Source organism: Tupaia chinensis, unplaced genomic scaffold, assembly GCF_000334495.1.
Source record: "Tupaia chinensis unplaced genomic scaffold, TupChi_1.0 Scaffold000039_1, whole genome shotgun sequence".
Lineage (NCBI taxonomy): Eukaryota > Metazoa > Chordata > Mammalia > Scandentia > Tupaiidae > Tupaia > Tupaia belangeri.
In genome coordinates, this window is record NW_006159494.1 from 1,577,076 (window position 1) to 1,604,232 (window position 27,157).

The 27,157-nt window shown below is 49.3% G+C and overlaps 2 protein-coding genes across 3 annotated transcripts in view; one reads left to right on the plus strand and one right to left on the minus strand.

The window, feature by feature from the left end:
* The first annotated feature begins 5,275 nt into the window (after nt 1-5,275).
* R3HCC1 (R3H domain and coiled-coil containing 1) lies at nt 5,276-23,275 on the plus strand. Of its 2 annotated transcripts, XM_006140666.3 has the most exons (8): nt 5,287-5,397; nt 14,761-14,888; nt 15,527-15,664; nt 16,365-16,965; nt 18,356-18,528; nt 19,710-19,780; nt 21,858-21,953; nt 22,976-23,216. In XM_006140666.3, the coding sequence occupies exons 1-8, from the start codon at nt 5,374-5,376 to the stop codon at nt 23,098-23,100; spliced, it is 1,356 nt and encodes a 451-aa protein (XP_006140728.1). In that variant the 5' UTR covers nt 5,287-5,373; the 3' UTR covers nt 23,101-23,216. The 2 variants fall into 2 exon arrangements, with proteins under 2 accessions (XP_027628605.1, XP_006140728.1); XM_027772804.1 differs by lacking the exon at nt 19,710-19,780 and having other exon boundaries at nt 5,276-5,397; nt 22,976-23,275.
* Nucleotides 23,276-25,012: 1,737 nt separating this feature from the next.
* The window catches only part of LOXL2 (lysyl oxidase like 2), a 97,012-nt gene continuing 94,867 nt past the window's right edge, over nt 25,013-27,157 (minus strand). Inside the window, exons 14-15 of the mRNA XM_006140670.3 lie at nt 26,382-26,493; nt 25,013-25,688 (exon numbers count right to left, since the gene is read on the minus strand). Coding sequence (XP_006140732.1) covers nt 25,609-25,688; nt 26,382-26,493 — 192 coding nt within the window. The 3' untranslated portion in view covers nt 25,013-25,608. The remainder of the gene's footprint in view (nt 25,689-26,381; nt 26,494-27,157) is intronic.

Consider the following 27,157-nt stretch of genomic DNA (forward strand, 5'->3'; position numbering starts at 1 on the left):
GGCGGGAAGGAGAGGCGGGTGTTTGTGGCTTCTGCCACGTCTGCCACATGCTCTGGGGCCCTACTGCCACAGTTCTACCTTCCTGCTTCCCATGATGAGGTGGGGAGGGTGGAAGGAGCGGACAGGGGACTGTCTGAATGCTCTGGCAGCAGGGAGAACAGATGACACCCCACTGCCACTCTGCTACCTAAGTACAAGGCTTTCTCCCTGGAGCCCTTTGCCCTGTCCCTCACGCTTGAGGGGGCCCAGAGCAGAGGGGAAGAAATTGCTCCAGGCCAGGAGCACCAATCACTGTTCCATGAAGTTCTCTCCCACTTGACCTTGGGAAACAGAAATGTTGGGGGTGAAGAGAAACAATCACTATTTTTTCTTTTTTTTAATCTGGTAAATAATTAAAAGAAAAACACCCGAGAGGTTGTCCTTGTTTCATCTTTTGGTTCTATTACATTTCTTCCCTCAGGCCTTGTCCCGGCTCCCAACACATGCATGCTTGGTTCTTCCACTTAAGGTCCTGGGAAAATGTGAAGGCTTCAGACTAGCACTCTGATGCCCTCCTGGGGCAGGCTCTTTCTCTGAATGGCCCCCTTGGTTTTATTTATTTATTTTTTTCTTTTCTTTTTTTGGAGAGGTGTTCTCTTATTGGGACTGTGTGCTCGCCAGAAAGAGACAGAGAGCTAGAAAGCGAGAAATCACCCCCCCAGAGGGGATGGCCACGCCGCAGTCCCTTCTCCTCCATTCTCCTCTCGGGATCTTGGGCATGCACACACACGTACCCGGCGTGACTTTAAGCCACTGGGTCCAGGACTTGAACCTCAGTCGACTACATGGGAGTCCAGTGATATAGCCATTACGCTAACTGCTGGTCCCGGCCCCCTTGGTTTTTACCAGCGTGCCATTGGTTGAATGTATTTTCCATCACCTGTTCTTTTGATTTTACCATAGGGCATGTGCTCATGAGAGAGAGAGAGAGAAGTGAGAAATCAGCCCCCCCAGGGGAGAGGGCCATGTCGGGCCCTTCTCTGTTTTTCCTCTCAGGATTTTGGGCATGCACGTTCATGCACCTGGCATGATTTTTGAGCTGCCAGGTCTGGGATTTTAACTATGGCCGGCCCTGTGGGAGTCCAGTACCATAACCATCATGCCACCTGCTGGCGCCACCTGTTCTCTTTATATTCTGTATATTCTTTATATATAAATGCCCTAATTCTGTCCATGTGATTGTACCATATTTTAGTCTGGCACTGATGTTTACTGTGAGCGTGGTGTTTGCCATGCCCTGGGGAGGAGATGGGCTTTGAGACAGTGTAGGGTCAGGAGCAGGCTGGAAGATCTCCCATGGCACCAGGTTTGCAGTGAGAATAGCATACTATACTCTGTGTAGTAAATGAATGTAGACCGGCTCACTGGATTCTCTTAACGGGCTAGCCTAGGGTAAAAGAAATTTATTTAGAACTTGAAGGAAGAGAACTGGCTATTCAAAATATGCCCGAGTTTTCAGCCCCAGGAAAGTTCAAAAGTAAACCTAAGGTGTGTGTTTTGTCTCAGGTAACAATCATTGGAGGCAAGAAGGAATTTTTTTTTTTTTTTTTAAGATTTTTGCTATAGGGTGTGCGTGATCGCTAGAGAGACAAAAAGGAAGAAATTACCCTCTTCCTCACGCTGCAATCCCTTCTCTTTCATTGTTTTCTTGGCATCTTGTGTGTGTGTGTGTGTGTGTGCGCGCGCACACACACACACACACACACACACACGCACCCAGGATGAGTTTTTGTTTCATTTTTGTTTGTTTGAGAGGTTTTTGCTATAGGGCATGTGGCTGCCAGTCCTGGTCAGGGCTCAAGCCAAGGTAGAATCCAAGGATGTAACCATTACACCATCTGCTGGTCCCAAGAAGGAAGTTTTGAATGGAGTCTCTGGCCCTAGGGAACTTAGTGTCAAGGTAGTTGCAAGAGTCAGCACTTCTTAAAGTCCCTTTATATTATTTTCCAAGTGAGTTAACTGAGGCTAAGAAATTGTAATTTGCCCATACTTAGAAGAGAACAACGGAAATTTTTAACAGGAATCGATTTTTTGCGTTTTTGATTTATTTTTCCTCTTTTTCTGTTCTTATCCCAGTTGAGGCAAGGGCTCATTCTGATCGTCTCTTACCAGATTCATAAAGCACACGCACAAGCCATCTTGTCTGGTGTAAACTGCACCCTCTCTGCAGTTTTTGTATAAATAACTTTCTTTTACTATATAGAAGTCTGGAAGTGAAACTTCCAGAAACCGAAACTGATTGTTTTTTGTTTTGTTTTGTTTTTCCAATGAACACTTAACTAGAACTTCTTGGGTTCAGGGGGAGCCTTGCAGAATGAATGGCTCTAATGCTCGCCTGTGTCTAACCCTTTCGGACTTAGAAGCCTGCTCTAGGTAGATATCCTCGTGGTCACTAAGGAGAGAACAATAAATTAGACAAGAGTCCTTATTTCCACCGCTAACAGCACAGACAGGTACTCTTGTGTCAGGCCCCCCAGATCCTTCCTTTGCTTCAGAAACGTCCTTGTGGAAGCTAACATTCAGGTCATCCTGAGTCTACTTTGGCACCAGGGAGAGAAAAGGGACCTGGAAGAGTTAGTTCAGAGTCACGTGGTCTTACCCCAACTCCCCACCCCCAGAGGTTTTGCTGCCTGGGGTGAAGTGGGGAGTGGGGGAGAGCAAGGACGAGGCTGTGAGAGAGACCAGGCATGGGTGGGGAGTGTCGGAGGATGGGAGCGGGGACTGGGAGGGGAACAGATCCTGACTCTACGGGTCCCAGATCTAGCAGAACTGGGACAGGTGGATGTCGGCAGGACAAGGAGGAGCTTCTGCGGAAGCAGAACTGGCTGAGAGAGGACACAGGTCTGGTGCAGCACCCAGAGCTGGCGGAACTGGAGCCTGAGAGAGCGGGGCGGGGCCCAGGAGCGGATCAGAGGGAAGGAGCGGGGCCAGGGAGGGGCTCGGAGAAAATGGGGCGGGGAGAGGGCGGGATCAAAAGGTCCGGGGAGGGGAAATAAGGCGGGGCTTGGCGGGGGAGGAGCCTGGTGCCGGGGAGGGGCTCAGAAGGAGTGGTGCGGGGATGCGGAGGAGCTCAGCGAGGGTCCAGCTGGGCCTGGGCGGGGCCTGGCCGGAAGAAGGTGGAAAGGGGGCGTGGTTTCATGGGAGCGGGATTCGAGAATAGGGAGCGGAAAGGGTGAGATATGTGGGCGTGGGGCAGGGACGAGGCGGGGCTTTGAGGGAGTTGGGCGGAGACTGGGTGAGCCCTGGAGCGAGTGGGATGGGGCCAGGGAGGGGCTGGACGTCAGGAGGGCGGGAAAGGGGCGGGGCGGGGCGGCAGAAAGGGCGGAGCCGGGAAAGGGCTCATGGCGAGTGAGGCGGGACCGTACAGGGGTCCAGAGGGAGCTGAGCCAGAAGAGGTACAGAGGCGCAGGCCGCAGAAAAGGTTTTCGGGACACAGTTTCCGCTGACGCCGGAAACCAGGCCAGGGCTTTGACGAGAGCCGAGGGACAGGCGCCCGCCAGGAACACCAGGTAAGAGGTCACCGCGCTTGGGGCGCACACATCTCTTGGGAGGAGATCTGTGTTGCGTTTGGCTGTGAGCGCTTGATCGTGGCGCTCTCAAGTCTCCAAGGCACTTACTCTCCTATGCGGTTAGCAGCCAGGGAATCGCTGGACCGGAACACAGCTTCTCCTCGCCGCCCTCTCCCGGCTAGGCTCGCTCTGTTCGTCCGTCCGGACCCTTCCTCTCCCTGGCCCCAGTCTCTTCCTCCCGTGACTCTCCTCGTCTGCCCCATTCCTCCCTATCCCTGTCACATTTGCTCCCAGCACCTCCTTGATTTGGACTCATCCCCCCTCATGCACACACACACACACACACACGCACACACACATATCTGCCCCTTTTCTTGTCCACTCTGCGTCAGTGAGGCCACCCCCAGCATCTTGTGCAGTTTGGCTGGCCAGTCCACAGTCCTATGTTCTGTTCCTTTAATGGGGACTTCCACCCGTCTTCCATCTCCCTCCTGGACTGTGGCCACTGCTCTAGGTCTTCTCAGGCTGCGATGGAGGTGCCTACCTTCAGCCACGTGTTAGTGCTCTCTTACAGAGACATGCCCTGTCCAGAGAGAGGGTTCTTTTACTAGCAGCCCCGATTCTGCACTCCGATTCTTCAGGTTGTCCTGAGTCTACTTTGGCACCAAGGAGAGAAAAGGGACCTGGAAGGGAAGACCCGAAGGTTTAGTTCAGAAGGTTTAGTTCAGAGTCACGTGGCCTTACCCCAACTCCCCCACCCCTGGCGGTTTTGCTGCCTGGGGTGAAGTAGGGGGTGGGGGGAGCAAGGGTCTTTCCACCTCCCCTACCTCTTCCTTTTCTTCTCCTTCTCTAGGTCTGCCCTTCCTCTACAGCCTTCGCTGTCTCTACCTTTCTCTGCCCTTCACTTTATCACAGCTGCTGCCTCTGCTCCAGGACGGTCTTCATTTCTGCAACAAGTTCTTGTAAGAGTTTGATTTTCTTGGATTTTAGGATTAAAAGTCAAATATTCTTTCTACAAACAGTGAAATCATCCTCCTGCTTCTGGAGGATGAGGTCATGCGTGTGTGGTGGAGGAGTCCCTACTAGAGTGAGCATTGTCCCTAGAGTGGACACTACCCCTCCATGCCCATGTGGCCCGTTGAATCAGTAGCTGATGAAGGATGTTAGCAAGGGAACCATAGCTTTCTGGGGTCTGGCAGGTGAGAAGCAGAAGGACTGAGGGACTAAATCTGATGTTACCTTTGCAGTGTGAAAGGTTACTCTAGTGGTGGACAGATCAGTTTAGTGTCAGGTTTCTGGACTCTAAATCTTTTTTTTTTTTTTTTGCCATAGGGTGTGTACGCTTGCCAGAGAGGAGTAAGAGAGAGAAAGAGAAAGATAGAGAGCTCACCCTTCAGGGGGATGGCCATGCTGCAATTCCTTCTGTATTCTCCTTGAGATTTGGGGCATGTATGCATACATGCACACTGATTTTCAAGTCACCAGGTCTGGGACTTGAACTGAAGTGACCATATGGGGATACAGCTGCCTTAACCACCACACCACTTGCTGGCCCCTAGACTCTAAATCTCAAGGCTATCTCTGAATTTTTCCCTTGGCTGCTGTAGCCAGTTTTCTCCACCTTGCATCAGGCCAGTCTGCATCCCAAAGCTTTATTGGACATGCCCTGCAGCTCCATCCCGCCCCTCCCAGTCTGGTGTCCCATTATGCTGGCTCTTTAAGAGGGGAACTAGAACCCGGAGCAGGGCTGGGGCTGTGGTCTCCTGGGAACTGAGGGACAACAAAAGCTTCAGAGATTTGAGAGTGTGGACACTCCCCAGCTGGGATGGCACACATGGAGGCCAATCAGGTAGAGCAGAGACTGAGGTCTGATTTCTCATCTCCTTTCTCCTCTGGTCTTTCCACCTCCCCCACCTCTTCCTTTTCTTCTCCTCTAGGTCTGCCCTTCCTCTACAGCCTTCACTATCTCTACCTTTCTCTGCCCTTCACTTTATCACAGCTGCTGCCTCTGCTCCAGGACAGTCTTCATTTCTGCAAAAAGTTCTTGCTTGTAAGAGTTTATTTAATTTTCTTGGATCTTAGGATTAAAAAGTCAAATATTCTGCAAACAGTGAAATTTCATCAAATTTCCAAACTTTTCCGTTTTAATTTTGTGTAAGTGTGATTTTGCTACTATTGTTTCTAGAAAAATGTCAAATACTAGAGACTTTCATAGATGTCTGCTTGTCTTGTCCTGAATTCAAATGTGGTACCTCTGGTGTTTTCCCATTAAGCACAGTGTGATGTTTTGATCATCTTTTTCAGATTTTTTTTTCTTAAATTTTTATTTATTATTATTACTATTTTATTTTTTAAAGAGGCTTTTGCCTTGGGGTGCATGTGCTCTCTAGAAAGAGAGACAGTGAGAGGGAATGTGAGAAACTAAGCTGCCAGGTCTGGGACTCAAACTCTGGTCAAGCATGTGGGAGTCTAATGCCTTAACCACCATACCACTTGCTGGCCCCCATTATTCAGATTCTTAAATGAATTTGTGTAGTGTTGCTTAAGGTGTGAATTTGGTAAAGAACATATAATCATGTTTTTGTTTCTGAATGGATTTTTTTGTCATTGACTGTGGATGTGTGCTCTCATGCAAGTGTGTGTGCTTATCGGGGGAAAGGGATATGGTGCAGGGGAGACCCAGAGAAAGCAGAGCACACTGGGGTGTGATCACACATGATCCCTTTTTCCTCCTGTCAGGATTTTCAGCAAGCTGCTCCGTATCTGAATTGTGTTCAGCCATGTGGGATCCTGCGCCCAATGCACGGTACATAATCACTGTGCTTTGGGGCTGGGCCTTGAATCTGTTTTACTGTTTGTCATATACTGTAATTGAATTATCCTATATGTAGTTTGTTAAACAAAAAAAAAAAAAGGAAAAAGCTTTGTTTGGTTCTGTCACTGATTATTTTTAATCCCCTCTGCCCTTGCCATCTTTTATTTTCTATATGGTCAGTGTTTTTGTATTAATCAGCCTCTATAACTCCTGCAAATTATTTGGAAAAAAAAACAGCACTTATTAAATATTTCACAGTTCGATGCCCCTGTTAGTCCCTTTGTTCTTTAGAATGTATTCTGGGGTTCCTGTTCTAATGTATTATGATGAAAATGTCTGTCTTTTCCCACTCAATATTGTCCTCATTTCAACATTTGTGATATTTTCATATCATTTTGTTGCTGTGGTTATTTTAAATAAATTAAATGTAATACATGAGGGTTTTTATATCACGAACATCCCAGTTTGTGAGTATTTTGTTCAAAATTTTAAAATAATAATTTTTTTTCTTTTTTTTTTGGAGAGGTTTTTGCTATAGGGCACGTGCGCTTGCCAGACAGAGAGAGATAGAGAGACAGAGACAGAAAGCGAGAAATCACCCCCCCGGGGGGGGATGGCCACGCCGCAGTCCCTTCTCTTTCATTCTCCTCTTGGGATCTTGGGCACGCACACACACACACCCGGTGTGAGTTTACACCACTGGGCCCAGGACTCAAACCGTGGTCAGCTACATGGGAGTCCAGTGACATAGCCATTACGCTAACTGCTGGTCCCATAATTATTTATTTTATGAGGGAGATAGAGCATCTGTGACAGGGTCTCCAGCCCTGAGTAATTTATCTTAATTTATCTCCTAATTGTGTGAGCTGTGTTCTAGTAACTTTCCAGGAAGGATAATTAATGTTAAAACAGAGCTGAGAAATATTTCGTTAGTTGAATAACTAACTCAAAACTACACCAAGGATGGACCAGCAGTTAGTGTAATGGCTATGTCACTGGACTCCCATGTAGTCGACCGTGGTTCAAGTCCCAGACCAGCAGCTTAAACTCATACCGGGTGCACGTGTGTGCATGCCCAAGATCTCTTAGATTGAAGGAGATGGGATGGGAGCGGGGCCATCCCCCATCGGGTATGATTTCTTGCTTTCTGTCTCTCTGGCAAGCGCACACGCCCTATAGCAAAAACCTCTCCAAGAAAAAAAAAGAGAGAGAAAATCATGCCAGGCATGTGTGCCCAAAAGCCTGAGAGGAGAATGAAGGAGAAAGGATTGTGGTGTGACCATCCCCCTGGGGGGGGTGGTGATTTCTCACTTTCCCTCTCAATGTCTCTCTGGTGAGTGCGTGCACCCTATGGCAAAAACCCTAAAAAAAAGATTATTTTCAATGAGTAAAGGAGGAAAAAAAGTGGGAGTGAGGGGATTTATTAAAGAATTGGGAGAGAGGGTGGGCTTCATGGAGCACTGGTAATATACTGCTCAAGAGAAGCTGGATTCCACATGGTGGCCATAGTTTGACTCCTAGGCTCAATTGGCCTTCGAAACACATCCTGTACTTACACAAGTGCCTAAGATTTGATGGGCTGGAGGATTGGAAGAGGAGGATTGCAGGGTGACCGGACCCTGTGCAGATGCTCTTTTCTCGCTGTTTCCCTTATATGCATGTCGACATCCACTATAATGAATAAAGGGGAATTAAGAGAGAGAGAGAGAGAAAGAAAGAGAGAGAAGAAAGAGAAGAAAAGGACCAGCCTAGGAAGTATAAATTTTGTGTTTCCATAAGATGATCATCTGGAGTCCATCAAAGAGCCCCATCTGGCAATTTATTCTGGGATAGGTTGAATAGGTCATTATAGGAAAAAAAATCTAGCTAGTTGTGAATTTTACAAAAAGTCCTAAGAGGTACATTTTGCAGGACATGTGGCAGGCTGTCTTCAAAGGGTGTCTGCCAGTGACATTCTGATACCTCTGCTTCAGACAGGCCAGGACCACTCCATTTCCCTCAGTAGATTTCTATGATAGACTCCCAGTGTCACTGCAGGGTTCAGAATATCTCTCTGTTGTCATCACAGTTTTTAGAATTTTCTGATCTTAACATATTCCGTTTAGAATTGTACAGGTCTTGTTACATTTTCTTTAGGCATCTAAGTTACTAGGAAAATTTATCTTCTCTGAGAATTAAAATTTTTTAAAAATTAGTCCTTTTTAATCCTCCGAGAAGATAATATTACCAAAATCTCCATTCTCGTATTTGTATTATGAAACCCCAGTTTTAATCCATAAAAGTATTTTAATCTGCAGGTTCATGTTTGTTTAAGAAAATATTACTCTTTAATTTTTTCCTATTTCAGTAATATTATCTTCTTCCTTAGATATACTAATTATCCACAAATATGTTCCATCTGTAGTGGAGAGAAATGTATTTATATTTTTATTTAACTGCTTTAATCTTTTTTTTTTTTTTTTTTTTTTTTGTAGAGGTTTTTGCTATGGGGTGTGTGCTCTCACCTGAAAGACAGAGAGACACAGAGAGACAGAAAGCAAGAAATCACCCCAGGGGAGATGGCCATGCCACAATCCTTTCTCCTCCATTCTCCTCTCGGGATCTTGGGCACACACACACACGCTCCTGGCGTGAGTTTAAGCCACTGGGTTCAGGACTCGAACCGTGGTCGACTACATGGGAGTCCAGCAACATAGCCATTACGCTAACTGCTGGTCCCTAACTACATAATCTTTTAAATAATCTTATTTGCTATTATTATTTTAAATTTACATTTAATCACTGTACATCTTTACAAGGTACAATGTGATTTTTTCCCAGCCTTAACACAGTGCATGTTAGTCAAATCAAACATACTACCATATACATTTTTTTCAGCAGATAACTTTTCATTTTTGTGTCTATTAAATGTTTGCTTTTTCTGTGGTCCCCTCCCTCTCACCCCTAATTAATCTACCCAGTGTTACCTCCCTACACACTGTCTCTGGTATCTACGGTTGTCCTCCCTGCAATCATACCTTCCCATCTTTCAATTACTGCTATAAAGTGCAAACATTCAGTATATACTGAGTGGGGACATACAATGCCGTTCATAGTCTGGCTTGCTTCACTTAGCATTAAATCGTCTATATTTGTCCACTTTCTATGAAATGTCAGGGTCTCATTGTTTTTAATGGCTGAGTAATATGCCATAGAGTATGTGTCCCACATTTTTTCAATCTACTGGTCTGTTCTTGGACATTTGGGTTGATTCCATGTCCTATCAATATGCAAATAATGCTGCAATAAATTTGGATGTGCAAATGTTTTTCTGACTGAGGATTTTCCTGTCCTCTGGATAGATACCTTTGACGGTCTGGCAGCTAGTTGGCGTGCTGGACTACCACATTAATTTACTGTATATTATTACAGCATTCAAAATGAATTTTCCCATCCAGAATATAGTGTTTATCAGCTCAGTCAAAGAAAATACCATACATATTATCTTCTGGATTAAATATTTTTTTTGTGGGTAAGCTGCTTGAGTTCCCTGTACATTCCTATTATCAGCCCCTTATCTGAAGCATAATTTGCAAATATATTCTTCCGCTCTGAGGATTGTCTCCTCATTCTAATTGTTGTTTTGTTTGCTATGCAGAAGCTTTTTAGCCTAATGTAGTCTCACTTATCTATTTTTGGAATTATTGCCTGCGCTTTAGGGGTCTACTTTAAGAAGTCTTTGTTTATGCCAGCATCTCCAAGTTTTCCCCTGGTAGTTTCATAGTTTGAAGTTTTATGTTTAGATCCTTGATCCATTTGGAGTTGATTTTTGTTAATGATGAGAGCTAGGGAGGTCCAGTTTTATTCTTCTACAGGTGGATATCTAACTTTTACAGCATCATTTGCTGAAGAGATATCTTTTTCCCACTGGATTGTCTTGTGCCCTTTATCAAAGACCAGTTGGCTGTATGTTTTGAGGTTTATTTTTGGGTTCTCAATTCTGTTCCATTAGTTGGCCTGTCTGTTTTTGTGCCAATACCATGCTGTTTTGATTATCACAGCTTTGTAATATATATTGAGGCAGGAAGTGAGATACCTCCTATTTTATGGTTTTGGCACAGTATTTTTTTGGTGATATGGGGACTTTGATGATTCTAGAAAAAATTTATGATTGGTTTCTCTATTCCTGTGAGGAATATTTCTGGCAGTTTGATCAGAATTGAATTGAATTTATTGATTAATTTGGGTAGAAATGACATTTTTATTATCTTAAGTCTTCCAATCCAGGAACATGGGATGTTTTTTCACTTTATTGTATCCTTTTTTTTTTAAGTTTTTCATACTTTTCCTCATAGACGCCTTTCACTTCTTTGGTTATGTTTATTACTAAGTATCTTATTGTTTTGTGGCTTTTGTAAATGGGATTGCTTTCTTCAGTTCTATCTCAATTTGCTGATTGTTAGAGTATAAAATTGTTAATGATTTTTGTGTGTTGATTTTGTGTCCTGCCAATTTACTATAGTAATTTATCACATCCAGTAGTTTTTTTGTGGATTCTTTTAGGTTTTCTATGTATATAATCATATCATCTGGAAATAGCTATAATGTCACCTCTTCTTTTTCTGAAGAGCTGGGGATGAGTTATGGAGATAGGACTTAGTGAAGAAGCTCAAGTCATGGGCTGCTGCAGGCTGGAGGGCCCCCAAACCCAGGGGTCTGGCAGCACTCATAAGGAGAGGCCTGCTGGAACCAGAACCAAGGTCTCCCAGTGGATGGCAGGGGTCTGAGAAACAGGCTGTGCGAGTACAGCCAATGTGGCTGAATTTCAAATGCAAATCCAGGATGTCCTGTTTTAATCCTTTGACCTTCTCTAAATTCCATGTAGTTTTCTATGTGGAGGTTTTCATTCAGAGAGTCGCTTTTATTCACAAAAGGGTGCTTACAGTTATTTAGATTTTAATTTTTATTAGGCTATAAAATAACCAAAATAAAGCTTTTCATTGTTTCACGGTTTAGTTTATAAAATTGCAATTTTATTTATATGTGTTTTATATAATGAGAGAACAAATTTGTTGAATGAAAGCTACTAAAAGAAATGTCATTTAAATATTTAGGCTCAGTTTTACTTATATTTGTGAAGTTATTGGACATTTCAACTATACCTGTAAATTTGCTATAATATTATATAAATATAACTGTACTTAAATATTTGATTTTTTAATTGAAATTTTAATAGAGAAAATTGTAGAGTCATGTGCAATTGTGAAAAATAACAGAGAAATCCCATGTACCCTTTATATACTTTCTCCCAATGGTAACAACTTGCAAGCTACATTCCAATAGTACAACCAAGGTATTGACATCTATACAATCTAACAATCTTCTGCAGATTTTTCTTATTTTGCTTGTATTCCTTTGTGGGTGTATTTAGTTGAATATAATTTTATAACATGTGCGGTTTCCTAATCACCACTGCAGTCAAAGTATAAGACCTAAGAAACCCCCCTATAAATTTTCTAACACCCACATCTCTCTTACCTCCTCTTCCCTTATCAATCATCCCATCTTCACACTCTAATTGCTGCAACCACTACTCTGCTCTATATTTCTATAATTTTCTCTTTTCCAAAGTTTTTATCAGTGGCATAGACCAAGTCAACTTTCAGGATGAAATTTTTTCACCAAGTTGTTGTGTCTATGAAGTTGCATGTGTTATATCCTTATAATACTTTGGATGAATGATATTCATACTGAATATTCATAGTACTCAGCCATAAAAAACAATGAGACCCTAGCATTTGATAGGAAGTAGATGAATATGGAAGACTTACTGTTAAGCAAAGTGAGGCAGACAATGAAAGAGAAGCTTTGTATGTCCCCACTTAGTATATTCTGAATGTCTGCAACTCTATGGCAGAAACTGAAAGATTGAACAGTATGAAGGTATGGAGAGCAACTGTGGATACCAGAGAGAGTGTGGGAGGAGGGTGGGAAATAGGGGTGGGGAAAGGGAGGGAATCAAGGGGAAAAAGAAAGAAGCAAAACATGGGGCCAGCAGATGGCATAATGGTTATATCGGTGGACTCCCATATGGCTGACCATGGTTTGAGTCCTGGACCTGATGGTTTAAAATTCACACCAGGCACATGTGCATGCATGTCTAAGATCCTGGGAGGAGAATGGAGAAGACAGGATTGCAGTGTGACCATCCCCCCCAGGGTGGGTGTTATCTCTCACTTTCCCTCTCCCTGTCTATGCCCCTCTCTAGTGAGCACGCATGCCCTGAAGGGGAAAACGGAAAAAAAAAAAAAAAAAACTATAAAAAAAGAAAGAAATGAAAAGAAAGAAGCAAAACATTTAAGGGACACAAAAATGGAAAATCATCTCTTGATGATAATATGTATGGTAATAGCTTTGATTGAACCAATATACAGTATATTCAGGATGGTAAAATTCATTTGGTATGGTGTTATGATACACAGTGATTGAGTGAAAAAAAATAATATTCAAAACATTAAATTTAAAAAAGTGGTGGCATTGTGTGGTTTGTTGCGAGTTCCAGTTCACCAGCATGGAGTAGGGAGAGGGTGGTAGGGTCCAATCCACATAATGTCTCTGTTCTTCCCTTGTCCTTAGGACCTGAGTACACTCTTGGCTGAGATCAAGGTCTTCACATACCCTTCTCAAAACTGTGCCTAGAAAGGAGACTTGTAATTCTCTCTGCACTTTGGATTTTATCTTTATTCTAGATCCTCCTTATTCTTGTTGGCGAGTGTTAGGAAAAGTACTTTTTGTAAATGTGATTTAATGGTACCATCTTTTAAAAGAAATACTCTTAAGAAATTGTGAGAAAGCAAAATGCATGTCATTTTTTTCTCCACTTTTCCATCTTTGGGCATCTTTTTCCACGGTGGTTCAAGAACAACCCCCACCCCCCATTCCCACCCCATCCCTTCTGCACTGTCTGAACACCCAGACTATCCCACTCTTGTTTCTTTTTTCTTTAAGAAAAATTAATTACTTAATTTTATTTGTTATTGTTATTATTTTTGAAATTTTAGCCAAAGAAAGATGTGGGGGAGGGGGGCGGGGAGGAAGTAAGAAAACAAGCTACCAGGTTTGGGACTCAAACCACAGTTTGCTATGTGGAAATCCAGTGCCTTAACCACCACACCACCTGTCAGCCTGTCCTTGTTCTAAACTTGTGTCTTGAGAGCTCTTAGTTCAGGCTCCTGCTTAGTTCTGGGCTCCTGGATTCTGAATGACCTAGGACTTACATTTTAATACCTTTTGAGGAGCATGTCTCCTAGATTATAATACCCAACCCAAGAATGTCTGATGCAAGAATTTCAAGCTCCAGGTAAACGCCGAAATAATTTCTGGGTAGTATAAGTTGGCCTGAAAATCACCATGCTTGTAGTTGAACACCCCAGTACCTTCCCTGTAGGGGAATTTGACTGATTCATAAAATTTTCAGTGAGAAAGAAGAAAGGCGGTGATAGGCAAAGGGTGCTGGAATAACTGGCGCTCAGAAACAAGTTTTCTCCTTATTCCACCGTTAAGTCCAGGGCGCGGGGCAGAAAATCTGGCACGGCCACTACGTAGCGTATAGTTCTCTCTCAAGAGTGTTTGCTTAACTCAACTGATCCTGTGCCGCCATGAGGGGCGGGGCAGGAAACGGAAACACCTTGGGAATCGGACCCATCTCTGTTCAAAGCCAAGACTCTAGAATTTATCTGTGCAACTGTGGACAAGTGATTTCCCTATTCTGGGTCTCGGTGTACCCGTGCGTATAATGCCTACTCGCGTGACTGTAGGAGAAGCAGCGAAGTGTGTTAGGGCACGTGCCCTTCGCCTGGAGCTGACAAGGACACGCCCCTCTCCGGTTCCTGCTGTATCTCCTCCAGACCGCGCGGTGGCGCCTAGGCTCCGCGGTGGCCCGGGGATTTCTGGGGCGCGCCAGGGCGCGCAGGCCCTTGGGGACTCTGAGAGCCACTGCGACACGCCGGGTTGTCGCGGTGAGTGTGTTGGGTGATCGTGCCGGCCCCGCACCCGCCCAGGCCCTCTGGCTCTGGAGTGGGGACGGGCGGCCGAGTGGCGCGGAGCAGGCCCCAGGCAAGCCCCGCTGAGCGCGGCCGATCAGCCCCGGGGAAGCGAGCGCAGCGCGGGAAGCGAGGCCACCCCTTAGCATCAGACCCAGGGCGCGGAAGGGAGATGCTGAGTGGGAGCCAGGGGACTCCTCCCCTACTCATTTGCTGCCCGGGGAGGCCCTGGCACGGCACTTGCCCGCCAACGAGCCTGCCTCCTCACTTACCAAAGGGGAGACCTTACCAAAGGGCCTTGGGCACCCACTTTGCGGAGACGTGGGTGGGCCCGGGACCTGTGCTCTGAGTCTGGCTCTGTCTCTCTCCCCTCCAGGCTTCTCCACCCGTCACCCTGGCCCTTCTCTGCTTGGATGGTGTCTTCCTCTCTTCGGCCGAGAATGACTTTGTCCAGCGTATCCAGGAGGAGCTGGACCGCTTCCTGCTGCAGAAGCAGCTGGCAAAGTAAGCTGGCATGAGGGTGCCCACTCTCTGCTAAAGGACAGGCCCCAAGAGTCACCTGTGCTCTGTCCCCAGGTAACTGGCAGGCAGCTGGCCCAGACTGTGGCCTTTAGTCTTTATTTTTTGAGAGATTTTTACTATAGTGTGCTCACCGGAGAGACAGAAAGCGAGCAATCACCTGGGGGGGGGGGGATGACCAAGCCTCAGTTTCTTCCTCTGTTCTCCTCTCAGGATTTTGGGCATGCTCGCACATGTCCCCAGTGTGAGTTAAAGCCACCCAGGTCTAAGACTCAAGCCTGGATTAACTACACTGGAGTCCAGCAACATAACCATTATGCCATCTGCTGGTCCTGGCTTGTAGTCATTAATAACACCTGCAGTCCTGTTTTCCAGCTATCTTTCCTGTGGAATTCTGAGCATCCCCCCATACTGAAGGCACCCCACACAGACATGGAGACGGGATGGTGGCTCCCTATAATCATCTCTGTGCTCAGGTCCTTTGCAGTTGGCCTGGGGCCCCATAAGGTAGAAGGAGCCTAGTGTTAAGCCACCATTATTAACCTGGGAGCGGGCCTGGGGGCAGTCAGGCCTAGGGCTGGACCTGGAGCCCCTGCTCAGCACTCCTTCTGATCCCTTCCCAGGGTACTTCTCTTCCCTCCACTCTCCAGTCGCCTCCGGTACCTGATCCACAGAACAGCAGAGAATTTTGATCTCTTGAGCAGCTTCTCAGTTGGGGAGGGCTGGAGGAGGAGGACGGTCATCTGTCATGCGGACATCAGGTGTGTACCTACCACCTTGGAGGGCCCTAGCAGCGCCTGGGACGGTGGCACTTGGCAGACACCAGGGCCAAAAACCCAGGGCTACTGTCTGTATCCTCAGGCCAGCTGCTTAAAGGCAGTGCTGTCTTGCTACATGGTGGAGTAGGTATGTGCTGTCTGTGGAAGTCACTTGGCAGAGTCAGCTATGCACATTGGGCGAGAGAGAGAGAGAGAGAGAGAGCGAGTGAGCGCACAGTTAAGTACTGAGGGTGGATTTGCCCTGCATTCCTCTGGGCGAGCATGTGCCCCAGAGAGACCAGAACGTGGAGAAGCACGTGCTGGGCCATCAGCCATTTCTCTTCTCGTATGTGGGTCATGGGATGAGTGTTTTCTTGTCATGACTGTGATCCTGGTGTTTAAAATGATCTATTTTTCAAGTTACAGCATTCCTAAATGGAAGTATTTGCCTTGCCTGGTGTGTAGACTCAACTATCTCTCATTTGATTATAGCACTAAGGGGCGAGCTAGCTGCCCTGGGCATTTTCAGAGAAGGCATTTCAGCCTCCACCTTGACGCCCTTCATTTCTAAAGGCCATTTTGGCTTTGGCTTTTGCACCTAATGCTGACTTGAGAGCGTCACCCTGAATGACAAGGGCTACAGTCTACCATGTTCCTTTGAGCCCAGACATGCCCTGGTGACCTCTTCCTGTTCTTGCTCCAGGTTACCCAATTCAGACAGCTTCTCTGGACCCTGCCGCCCTCCTGCCTCCTACCCTGGCAAGAACCGTGGTCCTCGGCCCACCTCAAACCAGGGAGCGACTGTTAATCGCCGAGGTGCTCGGGCAGGCCCGTGGCATCGTGGACGCAAGCCGGATCAGCCTCTGTATGTGCCACGGGTGCTACGCAGGCCTGAAGGACAGGCGTCCACCTCTACCCCGAGGCCCAAGGGAGAGCTCCCGGCTGGCGGGGTTTCAGAGGAGCCTGAAGATGTTGGTGCTGGGGACCCCGACTCTGCTCAGGGACTCCCTGCCTCGATGACTCAGGGAACAGAGGACTTACAGGGCCCAGACCAAAGTGGTGAGAATGAGCCACTGCCGGACCCAGTTGGCATGGAGCCCCTGGGGCCTGGGAGTAGCTCAGGGAAGGGAGACGAGGTGGAGATGACCACGCAGCCTGTGTCCCACCTGCAGCCAGACGTGGAAGAGGGCAGTGGGAGTGGTCTGGAGAAGAGCACTGTGGCAGAGGATGGAGAAGAAGAGGATGTGGAGGCGGAGGGGTCCGGCAGCTGCTCCGAGGATGATGACAATGAGCTGCTGCAGGAGGTGATAAGGCTCTTGAACCCGGAAAAGGGAGGGCGGAAGTGAGGTGGGTGTAGCAGTGGGTGGATGGGGGCAGAGGGTCATGGTGGAGGGTGGGGCCTGTTGTGGTGAGGCCAGACTGGGTACTGGGGATGGGGGTACCTTAGGCGAGGAGGTGTGGATTTGGATCTTAGCTCAACCATGTGGGAGTTAAAGTCATTTTGCTTTTCTAAGTCATTTTGTGCATTTCACCTTGCTTTTCAATTTCCTTCTTTGGGAAAAAAAAAAAAACAAAAACACCCAGCAAGCAGATGGTATAGTGGTTAAGGCACTAGACTCCCACATGCTTGACCATGGTTTGAGTCTCAGACCCAGACTTGAAACTCATGCTGGGCATGTGTGTGTGCGTGCCCAAAATCCTGAGAAGAATGGAGGAGAAAAGATTGTGGCGTGGCCGTCCCCCCAGGGGTGTGATTTCTCTGTCTCTCTGGTGAGTGCACGTGCCCTATAGCAAAAACAAACAAACCCAGATGATCACACAAGCTTCACAAGGCAACCTACACAGAGTGTGTGTGCAGGTGCTTTGTGATGAGACCTTGGTCATGAAATTTCCTCCTCTGCTGGAAGCTCTCTTACAAACCTCGCTTCCCTGGAACCACATGTCTGCCCCTGAGGCTGGCTGTGGTGTTTGGTTGGGGAAGCAGGCATGCCGTACTGCTAGTTTATACATAAAGAATGGTGACCACAAAGATTTGCTTTAGGGCCAGCAGGTGGCGTGGTGGCTAAGGCACTGGGTCCCACATGGCTGATGGTGTTCAGAGTCCTGGACCCTGTGGCTTGAAAATCATGCTGGTCGTATGTGTGCTTGCCCAAAATCCTGAGAGGAGAATGGAGGGGAAGGGATTGTGGGGTGGCCATCTCCCCTGGGGGGGTGATTTCTCCCTTTCCCTGTCTCTGTCTTAATCCAGAGAGTACATGTGCCCTATGGCAAAAATCTTTAAAAAAAAAAAAAAAGATGTGCTTTAATATCACATCATTAATAAAGAAGAGAAAGACCTCGGACTTGCCCAGTTCTGTGCCTTGTGGACTGTGCAGCTTCGGACAGAGTTACCGAACTCTGTGGCCGTCATGTTCCCATCTGTAAAGCAGGTGTATGGAACCCAGCGTTCGGGATTGTATGAAGCGTGATGTGTGTAAATGCTGCTCGCCCAGTGGGAACTCCATACAATGAAGCTCCTGCCCCTGACGCTCATGCTTCCTGGTCTTTCCCACCCAGCCTACATCATCTTGCCTTTCCCAGAGTCCTGCTAGGCAGGGCTCCCTCCTCCCTGCTCACCTCTCAGAGTGGTTTTGAAACCAGTGTTGGCAGTGCGGCATGTCAGAGCTTCCCTTGCTGAAGGTCTGCTCTCTCCAGATCACAAACCACCTGACGGAGAAGGAGATTCAGATAGAGAAGATCCACATGGACACGTCCTCCTTCATAGAGGAGCTGCCTGGAGAGAAGGACCTGGCCCACGTGGTGGAGATCTACAACTTTGAGCCAGCGCTCAAGACTGAGGACCTCCTGGCAATATTCTCTGAGTTCCAGTGAGTGCTGGTGGGGAGCTTGCCTTGTGGAGCGGAGTTAGGACATCCCTTTGTTGGGGACACTTGCCTGTCCGACCCCCCTGCCTAAGTACCTAATGCTCCAGAAAGAAAGGTAGGGTGTGGGTGTGTTGCCTGGGTCTCATACTCCTAGGTGGAGAAAAGCTGATTTCTTGGTGGTTAGACATATCCAGAGGGACCCTAGTTCTGGGCTGGCCCCACTGCACAGCTGCATGACTGCCAGGGGACCCCTGAGGCCTCTGTCACCTGAAGGGATGCCCAGCCCACTTGCCTCCCCTCGCTCCACCTCCCTGTCAGCTGGTCAGTTACCTTCAGCGGTCTGAGGGCCGTCTTCATCTGGGAACTGTTTTTTTGGGGTGAACTGGCCTGAGCAGTGTGGCTGGGCAGGGTGGAGGTTCCAGGTGGGAAGCAGAAGGGTATGTTGAGAAGTGCATCTTCTCTTCCCCACGCTTTCTCCCAGTGCCCTCAGATATAACCTTTTCTCTTTCACCCTTTTTCCTTTTTCTCTTTCTACCCTCACTTTCTCTCTGCACTTCCCCTTCTCTGTTCCCGCGTAGGCTTTTGAAGTCCCTTTTTTCCCTTTCTCCTCTTTGACTTTGCTCCTAAACATTCTGAGCTGGGGACAGGCAAAGGGGCAGCTTTCTACCCTTGAGGTGTGACAGGACTGGGGTCACCAGTGACTTCTGAGCCAGGGTGGGCCCAAACTGCTATTGGCTTCTCCCAGGCTGCAGGGTCAGTGGCATAGACCTGAGTGATCCGAAGGAAGTCCATGTGCTCGCGTGGGGCCTGCTCCCCTTCCCTGCCACAGAAGCCCTTTGTCTGTAGCCTCTAGACCCAGGCTTGTAGCCTGCTCGTGACAGTGCTGTGAGGAGCCTCTTCCCCCTGGCGCAGTGTTGTCCAAGTCTTTGAGTCCTGACTTTAGTTCTAGAAAATGGGGGCCCACCTGACGTATTCCCAGGATGACATTTGTCCTGACACTGACCCACTGACCTCATGGTCTTCAGAAAAGCTTGGCCCAATTGTCATCTCCTTCCCCAAGGAAACGGGACCTTGTCTTGGGCTCACGGCGTTGTTTGTGGAGTGGAGTGGGAGGAAACCTGGCTGTAGCATTCTGGGAGGAAAGGGCTTTGAGCATTTGCTGACTCTGCTCCTCTCCTGCACAGAGAAAAGGGGCTCAAGATTCAGTGGGTGGATGACACTCACGCGCTCGGAATCTTTCCCTGCCTGGACTCAGGTAACGCAGCTCCCCAGGGGCTCAGTCCATCTTTGACCACACTTGAGAGGGGAAGGGGCCTTATTTCCCTGGGGAAGGCTCTTCCTCTCCAGGGTGCAGGCCAGCCTGAGCCAGTAGGTTCCTAGGGCTCTGCTCCCAGCCAGCCTTATCCAAAGTCCTAGGGGGATCCAAGTGGTGTCTGGCCAGGAAGCGCCAGGCTCCGGCCTGCAGTCTCTCTGTTAGTGCCTTCAGTTTGAAAGCTTCAGGGTCAGGTGACGTTTACTGAGCACGTGGCATGGGCAAACTTACTCCTCTGCTTGAGGCTCTCTCTTACAAACCTTGTTTCCCTGGAACCACGTGTCTGCCCTGAGAGTGCCTGTGGTGGTAGGTTGGGAGTGTGGGCACGTCTTATTGCTAATTTCTACACAAAGAATGGAGACCAGAAAGATTTGCTTTAATATCACCTCATCAATAAGGAAGAAAAAGACTTGCCCAGCTCTGTTCCGTATTGACTGTGCAGCTTTGGGCAAAATTTACCTCTTCGTCCTTCATTTTCCCATCTGTGAAGCAGCTGTATGGAATACAGGGTTTGAGATGATATGAAACCTAATGTGCGTAAGTGCCATTCGCCTGGAGAGAACTCCATAAAATGAAGCTCCTGCCCCTAACACTCATGCTTCCTGACCTTTCCAGCCCAGCCTGCATGGTTCTGCCTTTCTCAGAGTCCTGCTAGGTAGGGCTCTGCAGACCCAGATTAAATACAATGGTGCGAAAATGCTGTTTTTATAGGTCAAAGCATTCCAATGCTGGAGCCAGCAGATGGCGCCGTAGCAGTTACATTGCTGGACTCGCTCTGCAGTCCCAGATTAAATACAATGGTGTGAAAATGCTTTTTATAGGTCAAAGCATTCCAATGCTGGAGCCAGCAGATGGCGCCGTAGCAGTTACATTGCTGGACTCCCATAAGGCTGACCATGGCTCAAATCCCAGACATGGTGGCTTGAAACTTATGCCAGGGCTGTGTGTATGCCCAAGATCCCAGGAAGAGAATGGAGGAAAAGGGATCGTAGCATGGCCATACCCCCCAGGGTGTTGATTTCTCACTTTCCTCTCACTATCTCTGTCTCTCTGGCGAGTGCATATGCTCTAAGGCAAAAACCTCTAAAAAGAAACGAATGCTGGTAGTTGAACATGGTGCAGGCAAGTTCTTTCAGTTTTCAGCGCAGTCTTGAGACGTAGGTCACGTTGCCACCATCTTCCAGCTGGAGAGACAGGATCCTAGAACATCAGGGTCCATTCCAGGTTATGAAGCCTCTCAGTGTCAAAGCTGGGGACGCCATGCGCCTCCTGGCCATGACTGCATGGCTCATTGTCCCCTTGGCCACATGCTGCTCACTCATTTGTAAATAGTCACCCCTTACCCCTCTTGGCTGGGCTTCCCAGAACCACGGCCCCTATGACTGGTATGGGCCTAGTCCTCAGGAGAGCCCGAGGTCTCAGGGAGTGGAATGGTATTTACGGAACAGAGAGAATGAGGCTCACACCCGAGAGAGGGGCCCATGGAAAGGGAAGGAGGCGAGAAGGCCAAGAGGCCCTCCCAGGCTGGGAAAAACAAGCTCTGCCTAGAGGTCACCATGGCTACTCCTTGGCTCCACCACAAACCGTGTGGTCTGAGTAGGTCAGGCCCTGGCCTTGGTTTCCTCATCTGTAAAACAGCGGGCAGCTGAGGACTGGTAGCCCTTTCCAGCACTGCCACTCCCTGCGGACTTGGCTCAGAGTGCTTGTCCCTGGGGGGACCTTGAGTGGTGAAGAGGAGAGTGTTGTCAGGATGGCAGCCTCACTAGTGCTGCTCCTGCCTGGCTGTGCGGGAGAATGGTCTGGGAACTTAGGTGTCCCCCCGTAGGCCTGTGGCGCTCGCAGTCAGGCGAGCAGTCCTCTCGTGATCAGCCAGGGAGGCGTCGGCACAGCCCTACCCCTGCCCCAAGCTTGGAGTGGGTGCCCGAAGCTCCTGCGTAAGTTCTGGGTGATTCTGTGCCCCTGGGTTCCCAGGGAGCCTCATGCAGGAGCGGGTGGCTCCAGGCCTGCTTTCCTTCCACAGCTGCAGAAGCTCTGACCAGGGATTTCTCGGTGCTCAAGATCCGGCCCCTCACGCAGGGAACCAAGCAGTCGAAGCTCAAAGCCTTGCAGAGGCCAAGTAAGAGGTGGCTGGCTCTGGGAGGGGGAGGCGTGTGAGTGTAGGAGTGTGTTTGGTTTGGGCAGTGTGGGGTCTTCCCCTCCATCCATTCCCCTTCTTCAGTTCTCTGCTCTTTGGGAGCCTCGGGCTATGGTGGGCAGTGGGGCTGTGCTCCCCTCGGCTCTCCCCAGAGGTCCTGTTGGGGAGTGGCACCGGCTGGCCGTGCTTTGGGTTTGCCTTCCTGCTCACCCCTCACCTGGGCACCGCGCAGGGAAAAGCCTGGTCTTCTTGGGGGCCATGGAAACCATATCCTGCAGGGGCAGAACGAGCTCGGGCTATGGGGTCAGCCCTTCTGTGATCCTGGCTCTTTAACCTGTTTGAGCTAACCTCGAACTGGTCACTTAGTCTGGGCGTCGGTGTCCTCCTCTGAAATAAGCAGCTGCTTCAGGGCACACTGGAGGGGTGGCTGAAAGACCGAGGCAGCCCTGGCCTGCCTGGAGCCATGTGGAGCACACAGCAGATGCCCAATAAAATCAGCGTCTTCACTTTCCTCTCCTACGGAAAGCATGGTGGGGCTTTTAGAGGCTGATTTTCTATGAATGCAAAGCACCGAGGGGAGAACAGGTCTGGAAGAGGCCTGCCGAGGCCATTCATGCTTTTGTGAATGGCTACGTGGCCTTTGTCCCGGACTTCTGGGAACAGTCCAGATCCTATGTATGTACAAGAGCTCCAGGTGTCCCATCGTGACTTGAATTCCCTTCCAAAACAAGGAGGCGGGCAGGACCAATGTGGGAACCAGTCCCCTCCCTGCTCCACTGTACAGAGACGAGGGTGTTGCAAGGAGGCAGATTCAGGTCAGGATTCCTTAGAGAGCCAGAAACAGGCCCCAAGCCCTAAGCAGGCCCTGCTCCTGAGCATCTGGCTGTGCAGTGGGCCCCGTTGTGCCTCCAGGCCTGCACATAAAATGAGAGGTCAGCTCATGGGCTCGGGCTGCTGTGTGCCGGGCCTTGAACCCAAGACCCACGACGGGGCTTTCCCCACAGAGCTCCTGCGTCTATCGAAGGAGAGGCCACAGACAAATACGGCGGTGGCCCGGAGGCTGGTGGCCCGGGCCCTGGGGCTCCAACACAAAAAGAAGGAGCGGCCTGCTGTCCATCCCCAACCCTAAGGGCCAGCAAGCCTGGATCTGCGCCCCCGAGACTGCTGGGGTCCCAGCACCACAGCCGTTACCGACACGGAACAGCCCTGCACCAACATTGGAGCTTCAGTGTGGGTGTGGTGGGCTCTGGCTGGTCTAGTTTCAGAAACTAAGAGAAAAATAAAAACTTAAAAGTTGTTCTAATGTGGTTGCTTCGAAATGACGTGGTTTGTGGTGAGACACCAGGGGGCACTGTCCAGTCTCTCAGTGTGGGCTGGTGACTGCTGAAGGAATGTCACTCCAGGAGCTTAGCCCAGGGCATCCCAGCTGGGCCTCGAGGGCACTTGTGCAGCTTCCCAGCTTTGCAGGTATGTTGCACCTGCTCTGTGACACCCGGTCACAATCTCCAGCAATCTGCATGGCCCACCTACTGTCTTGTGCAGTAGGCAGCTCTGGTTACTGGCTGGGCCCAGTGCTCCCTGCTCCGGGCTTGTAGAAGTAAACGTAAAGGAGGTCAAAGGTGAGATCTGAATGCCACTGAGGGCCTCCCAGGAACAGGTGCTAGGGCATCTTTGAGGGAAGCCTAGCGCCCTTGTTCCTTCTGTTTTGGGTGGAGTTGGTGCCAAGGTGGCCCTCTCTGGAGCTTTGGGGTCATTGAGGACCCTCTAATTTGCTGGGCCCGAGCACATGCTTGACACAGTGGGCTACCGTGTGTCAAGTGAGAGCAGCAGCCAGGCCATCCTCCCCCAGCGTGGCCACGAAGAGCTCAGAGCCCTGCCCTCCTGTGGGGTGCTGTCTGGGTCACATCAGGGTGTCCCATCCAGTCCTAACACACTGCGCCCCTGACAGATTTCAGTGAAAGTCACTTAGCAGTTAGGAAAAGTTCTGCTCCGACTTGTGTTTCTCGAACTGCTCGATCTCCTTAACCTCCTCTCGGGCGGCAGGAGTTGCCTGTTTTGCTGTCTGTATTAAAGGGGCCCCCACGAGCCACACTGGATTATAGGGGATGTTGGAACCAATCCCCATAGGTGTGAAACTCCAAAGGTATCCAGAGCTCTGTGTTTGGTGACCAAACCCATGAAGCTTCCTCTCAGGGCCCAGGGGCAGGGGTTCAGACAAAACACAGCACATACCATAGATCTTTTATTTCAAGTTTTAAGTATGTGGAAGTCCGTGATAACACATGGCATCCGGTGAGCATCCTTGGCACCCCGGTTATAGCACAGTTGCATCAGTTACCCGCAAAATTACAACAGAAATAAGTCACTTACACAGGTGGGATAATTTTTTTTTTTTTGAGCTGTCCTTCCAAAGGCCCAGATGCCCAATATCAAGTGCCACTAAATTACCTTGTGTTTTAAAGTCTGTGAAAGTATCATAACGGTATATTGAAAAACAAGAGGGGGCGGGGAGAGAAGCACCAGCTCTGAACTCACCTCGTCGGAACACACGCGGCAGCACTGTTTACACCTGTGACCGGAACACACTGGAGGCAGTTGGTGTTGTCGGAAGAGAGGTCTAGATAGTCAAGTGTTCTGGAAACGACCTCGAGAAGGGGGAATGGCATACAGCCTGACCACCTCTGGAGATGAGGACCTCACATATGCCCGCGTGCAACTTGAGAAGAGAGTGGCCCAGAGCATCCGTGGAGAACCAGTGGCTCAAATGAGATAAGCCGATGAATAGGTGTGAAACTCCAAAGGTATCCAGAGCTCTGTGTTTGGTGACCAAACCCATGAAGCTTCCTCTCAGGGCCCAGGGGCAGGGGTTCAGACAAAACACAGCACATACCATAGATCTTTTATTTCAAGTTTTAAGTATGTGGAAGTCCGTGATAACACATGGCATCCGGTGAGCATCCTTGGCACCCCGGTTATAGCACAGTTGCATCAGTTACCCGCAAAATTACAACAGAAATAAGTCACTTACACAGGTGGGATAATTTTTTTTTTTTTGAGCTGTCCTTCCAAAGGCCCAGATGCCCAATATCAAGTGCCACTAAATTACCTTGTGTTTTAAAGTCTGTGAAAGTATCATAACGGTATATTGAAAAACAAGAGGGGGCGGGGAGAGAAGCACCAGCTCTGAACTCACCTCGTCGGAACACACGCGGCAGCACTGTTTACACCTGTGACCGGAACACACTGGAGGCAGTTGGTGTTGTCGGAAGAGAGGTCTAGATAGTCAAGTGTTCTGGAAACGACCTCGAGAAGGGGGAATGGCATACAGCCTGACCACCTCTGGAGATGAGGACCTCACATATGCCCGCGTGCAACTTGAGAAGAGAGTGGCCCAGAGCATCCGTGGAGAACCAGTGGCTCAAATGAGATAAGCCGATGATGGCTGGCATTTGGGGTCCTGGAGAAGTTGGACCCTCTGCGCTGCTCCCAGTGCCCTGTGGACAAGCACCAGTCCCAGAGGGTACCCCAGGCCCAGAGATCAGGCAGCAGCACCCAGGGAGAGTGGCAGTCAGACTCCGTTCTCGGGGAAGAGGAGAAGGTGCGGTGTACCCGAAGGCAGGAGGCCACGGAGGCAGCTTTACCGCGTGGTGAGCTGGTTGGTTATGAGTCCGTTGAAGTGCTCAAACTTTTTTTCTGTCTCTTCGCTGAAGGAACCACCTGAGAAGTGGGAATTGGAGAGTTTGACAGATTAGACTCTTAGCCTGTGCCTGAACTGGGGACTTAGGCTTAGGGGCTCTGCGACCCCACAGGGCAGGTTTTCGGCACTGTGCATCTTTAGGGCCAGGCACGTGGCAGGTTCTCCGTGAATCAGTAGAGTGAATCAGTGAGTGAACAGTGCCTTTAATTTTTATTTCCACAAGAGCAAGGTTGTCACTTTTCCTGCAGAAGAGCAATCTGCTTTTCTGTTTGCTTGTCAAGTCATGTAATCCAAGGGAAAAGCGTCTTTATTGGTGACCAGAAGGAACGGTGGTTTACTAGCTTCTGGTTCTCGGCAGAGGAAAACCTGATACACAGAGCCCACGAATGCTGATGCCTGCACTTTTGCAGTCACATGCCTAAGTTGGTGGCCTCAGCCCGTGCCCTTACATAGCCCTGGGGTCTGTGCAAGGCCAGCCTGGTTCTATCCCGCCCTCTCTCTGGTCAGAGCTGATTGTGAAAACTCAGTCTCCATCCAGGCCTCATGTGTCTGTGGCTTCCTTCCTGAGCCTGGAAATGGGAGGCTGGCGCCATTCCCCAAGCTCTCTGCCCAAATTAGGCCGCCTCTGGTTCCTGGAGAAAGTAGGGCAGCCCTGCCTGTTTCCTGGACGGCGGGCGGACAGGCCAGAGGGCCGAGCGAGCTCGGGGCCTTACCTATGTGGCAGTTGTACATCCAGATGCGGTGGCCGTCGTAGCGACACCTGCACTTCATGATGTTGTTGGAGTAATCGGATTCTGCGATCTCGTAGTTGGGGTTAATGACAACCTGGGGGGTCAAGGCAGAAGAAGCTGCTGACTTCCTCCCGAGCCATGCTCTACCCTAGTCCCGAGGCTCTGCCGGGACCAGCCTGGCTTCCAGAGCTGGGTGACCTGGGGGACAGGGAGCGTGGCAGGAACTGTGACTGAGAGCAGTGAGGGCAGGGTAGAGGTGAACTTGGGGGCAGCTGGCAGCACGGCCTGGAGGAGTGAGACCCTGAGAGCTTCTGTCCCCCACAGCACGACACACTGACACATGCACCCATGCTCACAGACATCTCTATAAGGGCAGGTCTTCAAAATAAGGTTACCCTCCTCTGGGGGCTCTGGGGGAGGCAGGAGTTGGGTCTGGGGAGGCCCCTGAACCAGATGGGCTGGGAGGCAGAGGGAGGGTGGCCAGGCAGGTGGGAAGCTGGAATAGGCTGCCTGGGTGCCGCACAGTGGACGCTGGTCCCAGCTTTGTGACTGTGGGCATGTCCCTTCCCCTCTCGCTCTTAGCCTCGCTGTCTCTCTATAAAATGAGTTGGACCAGGTGATCCCAAAGTCCCTTCCTGTCTGCTGGTCCAAGGTCTGGCTCTGGGGCTGCTGATGCAGCGTGGACCCCCGCTTTCCACCCCATCTAGCCCTTTCCTCTGTGTGTCCCCAGCAAAGTGGACAGAGTCCAAGGTAGCAGG

Bases quoted from the DNA above. Each gene is read 5' to 3' on its own strand.
- R3HCC1 (XM_027772804.1), top strand. From the start codon at position 5,374: ATGGCACACATGGAGGCCAATCAG. The intron at 16,966-18,355 runs GTGATAAGGCTC...TGCTCTCTCCAG, and splicing joins ACAATGAGCTGCTGCAGGAG to ATCACAAACCACCTGACGGA. The intron at 18,529-21,857 runs GTGAGTGCTGGT...TTCCTTCCACAG, and splicing joins GCAATATTCTCTGAGTTCCA to CTGCAGAAGCTCTGACCAGG.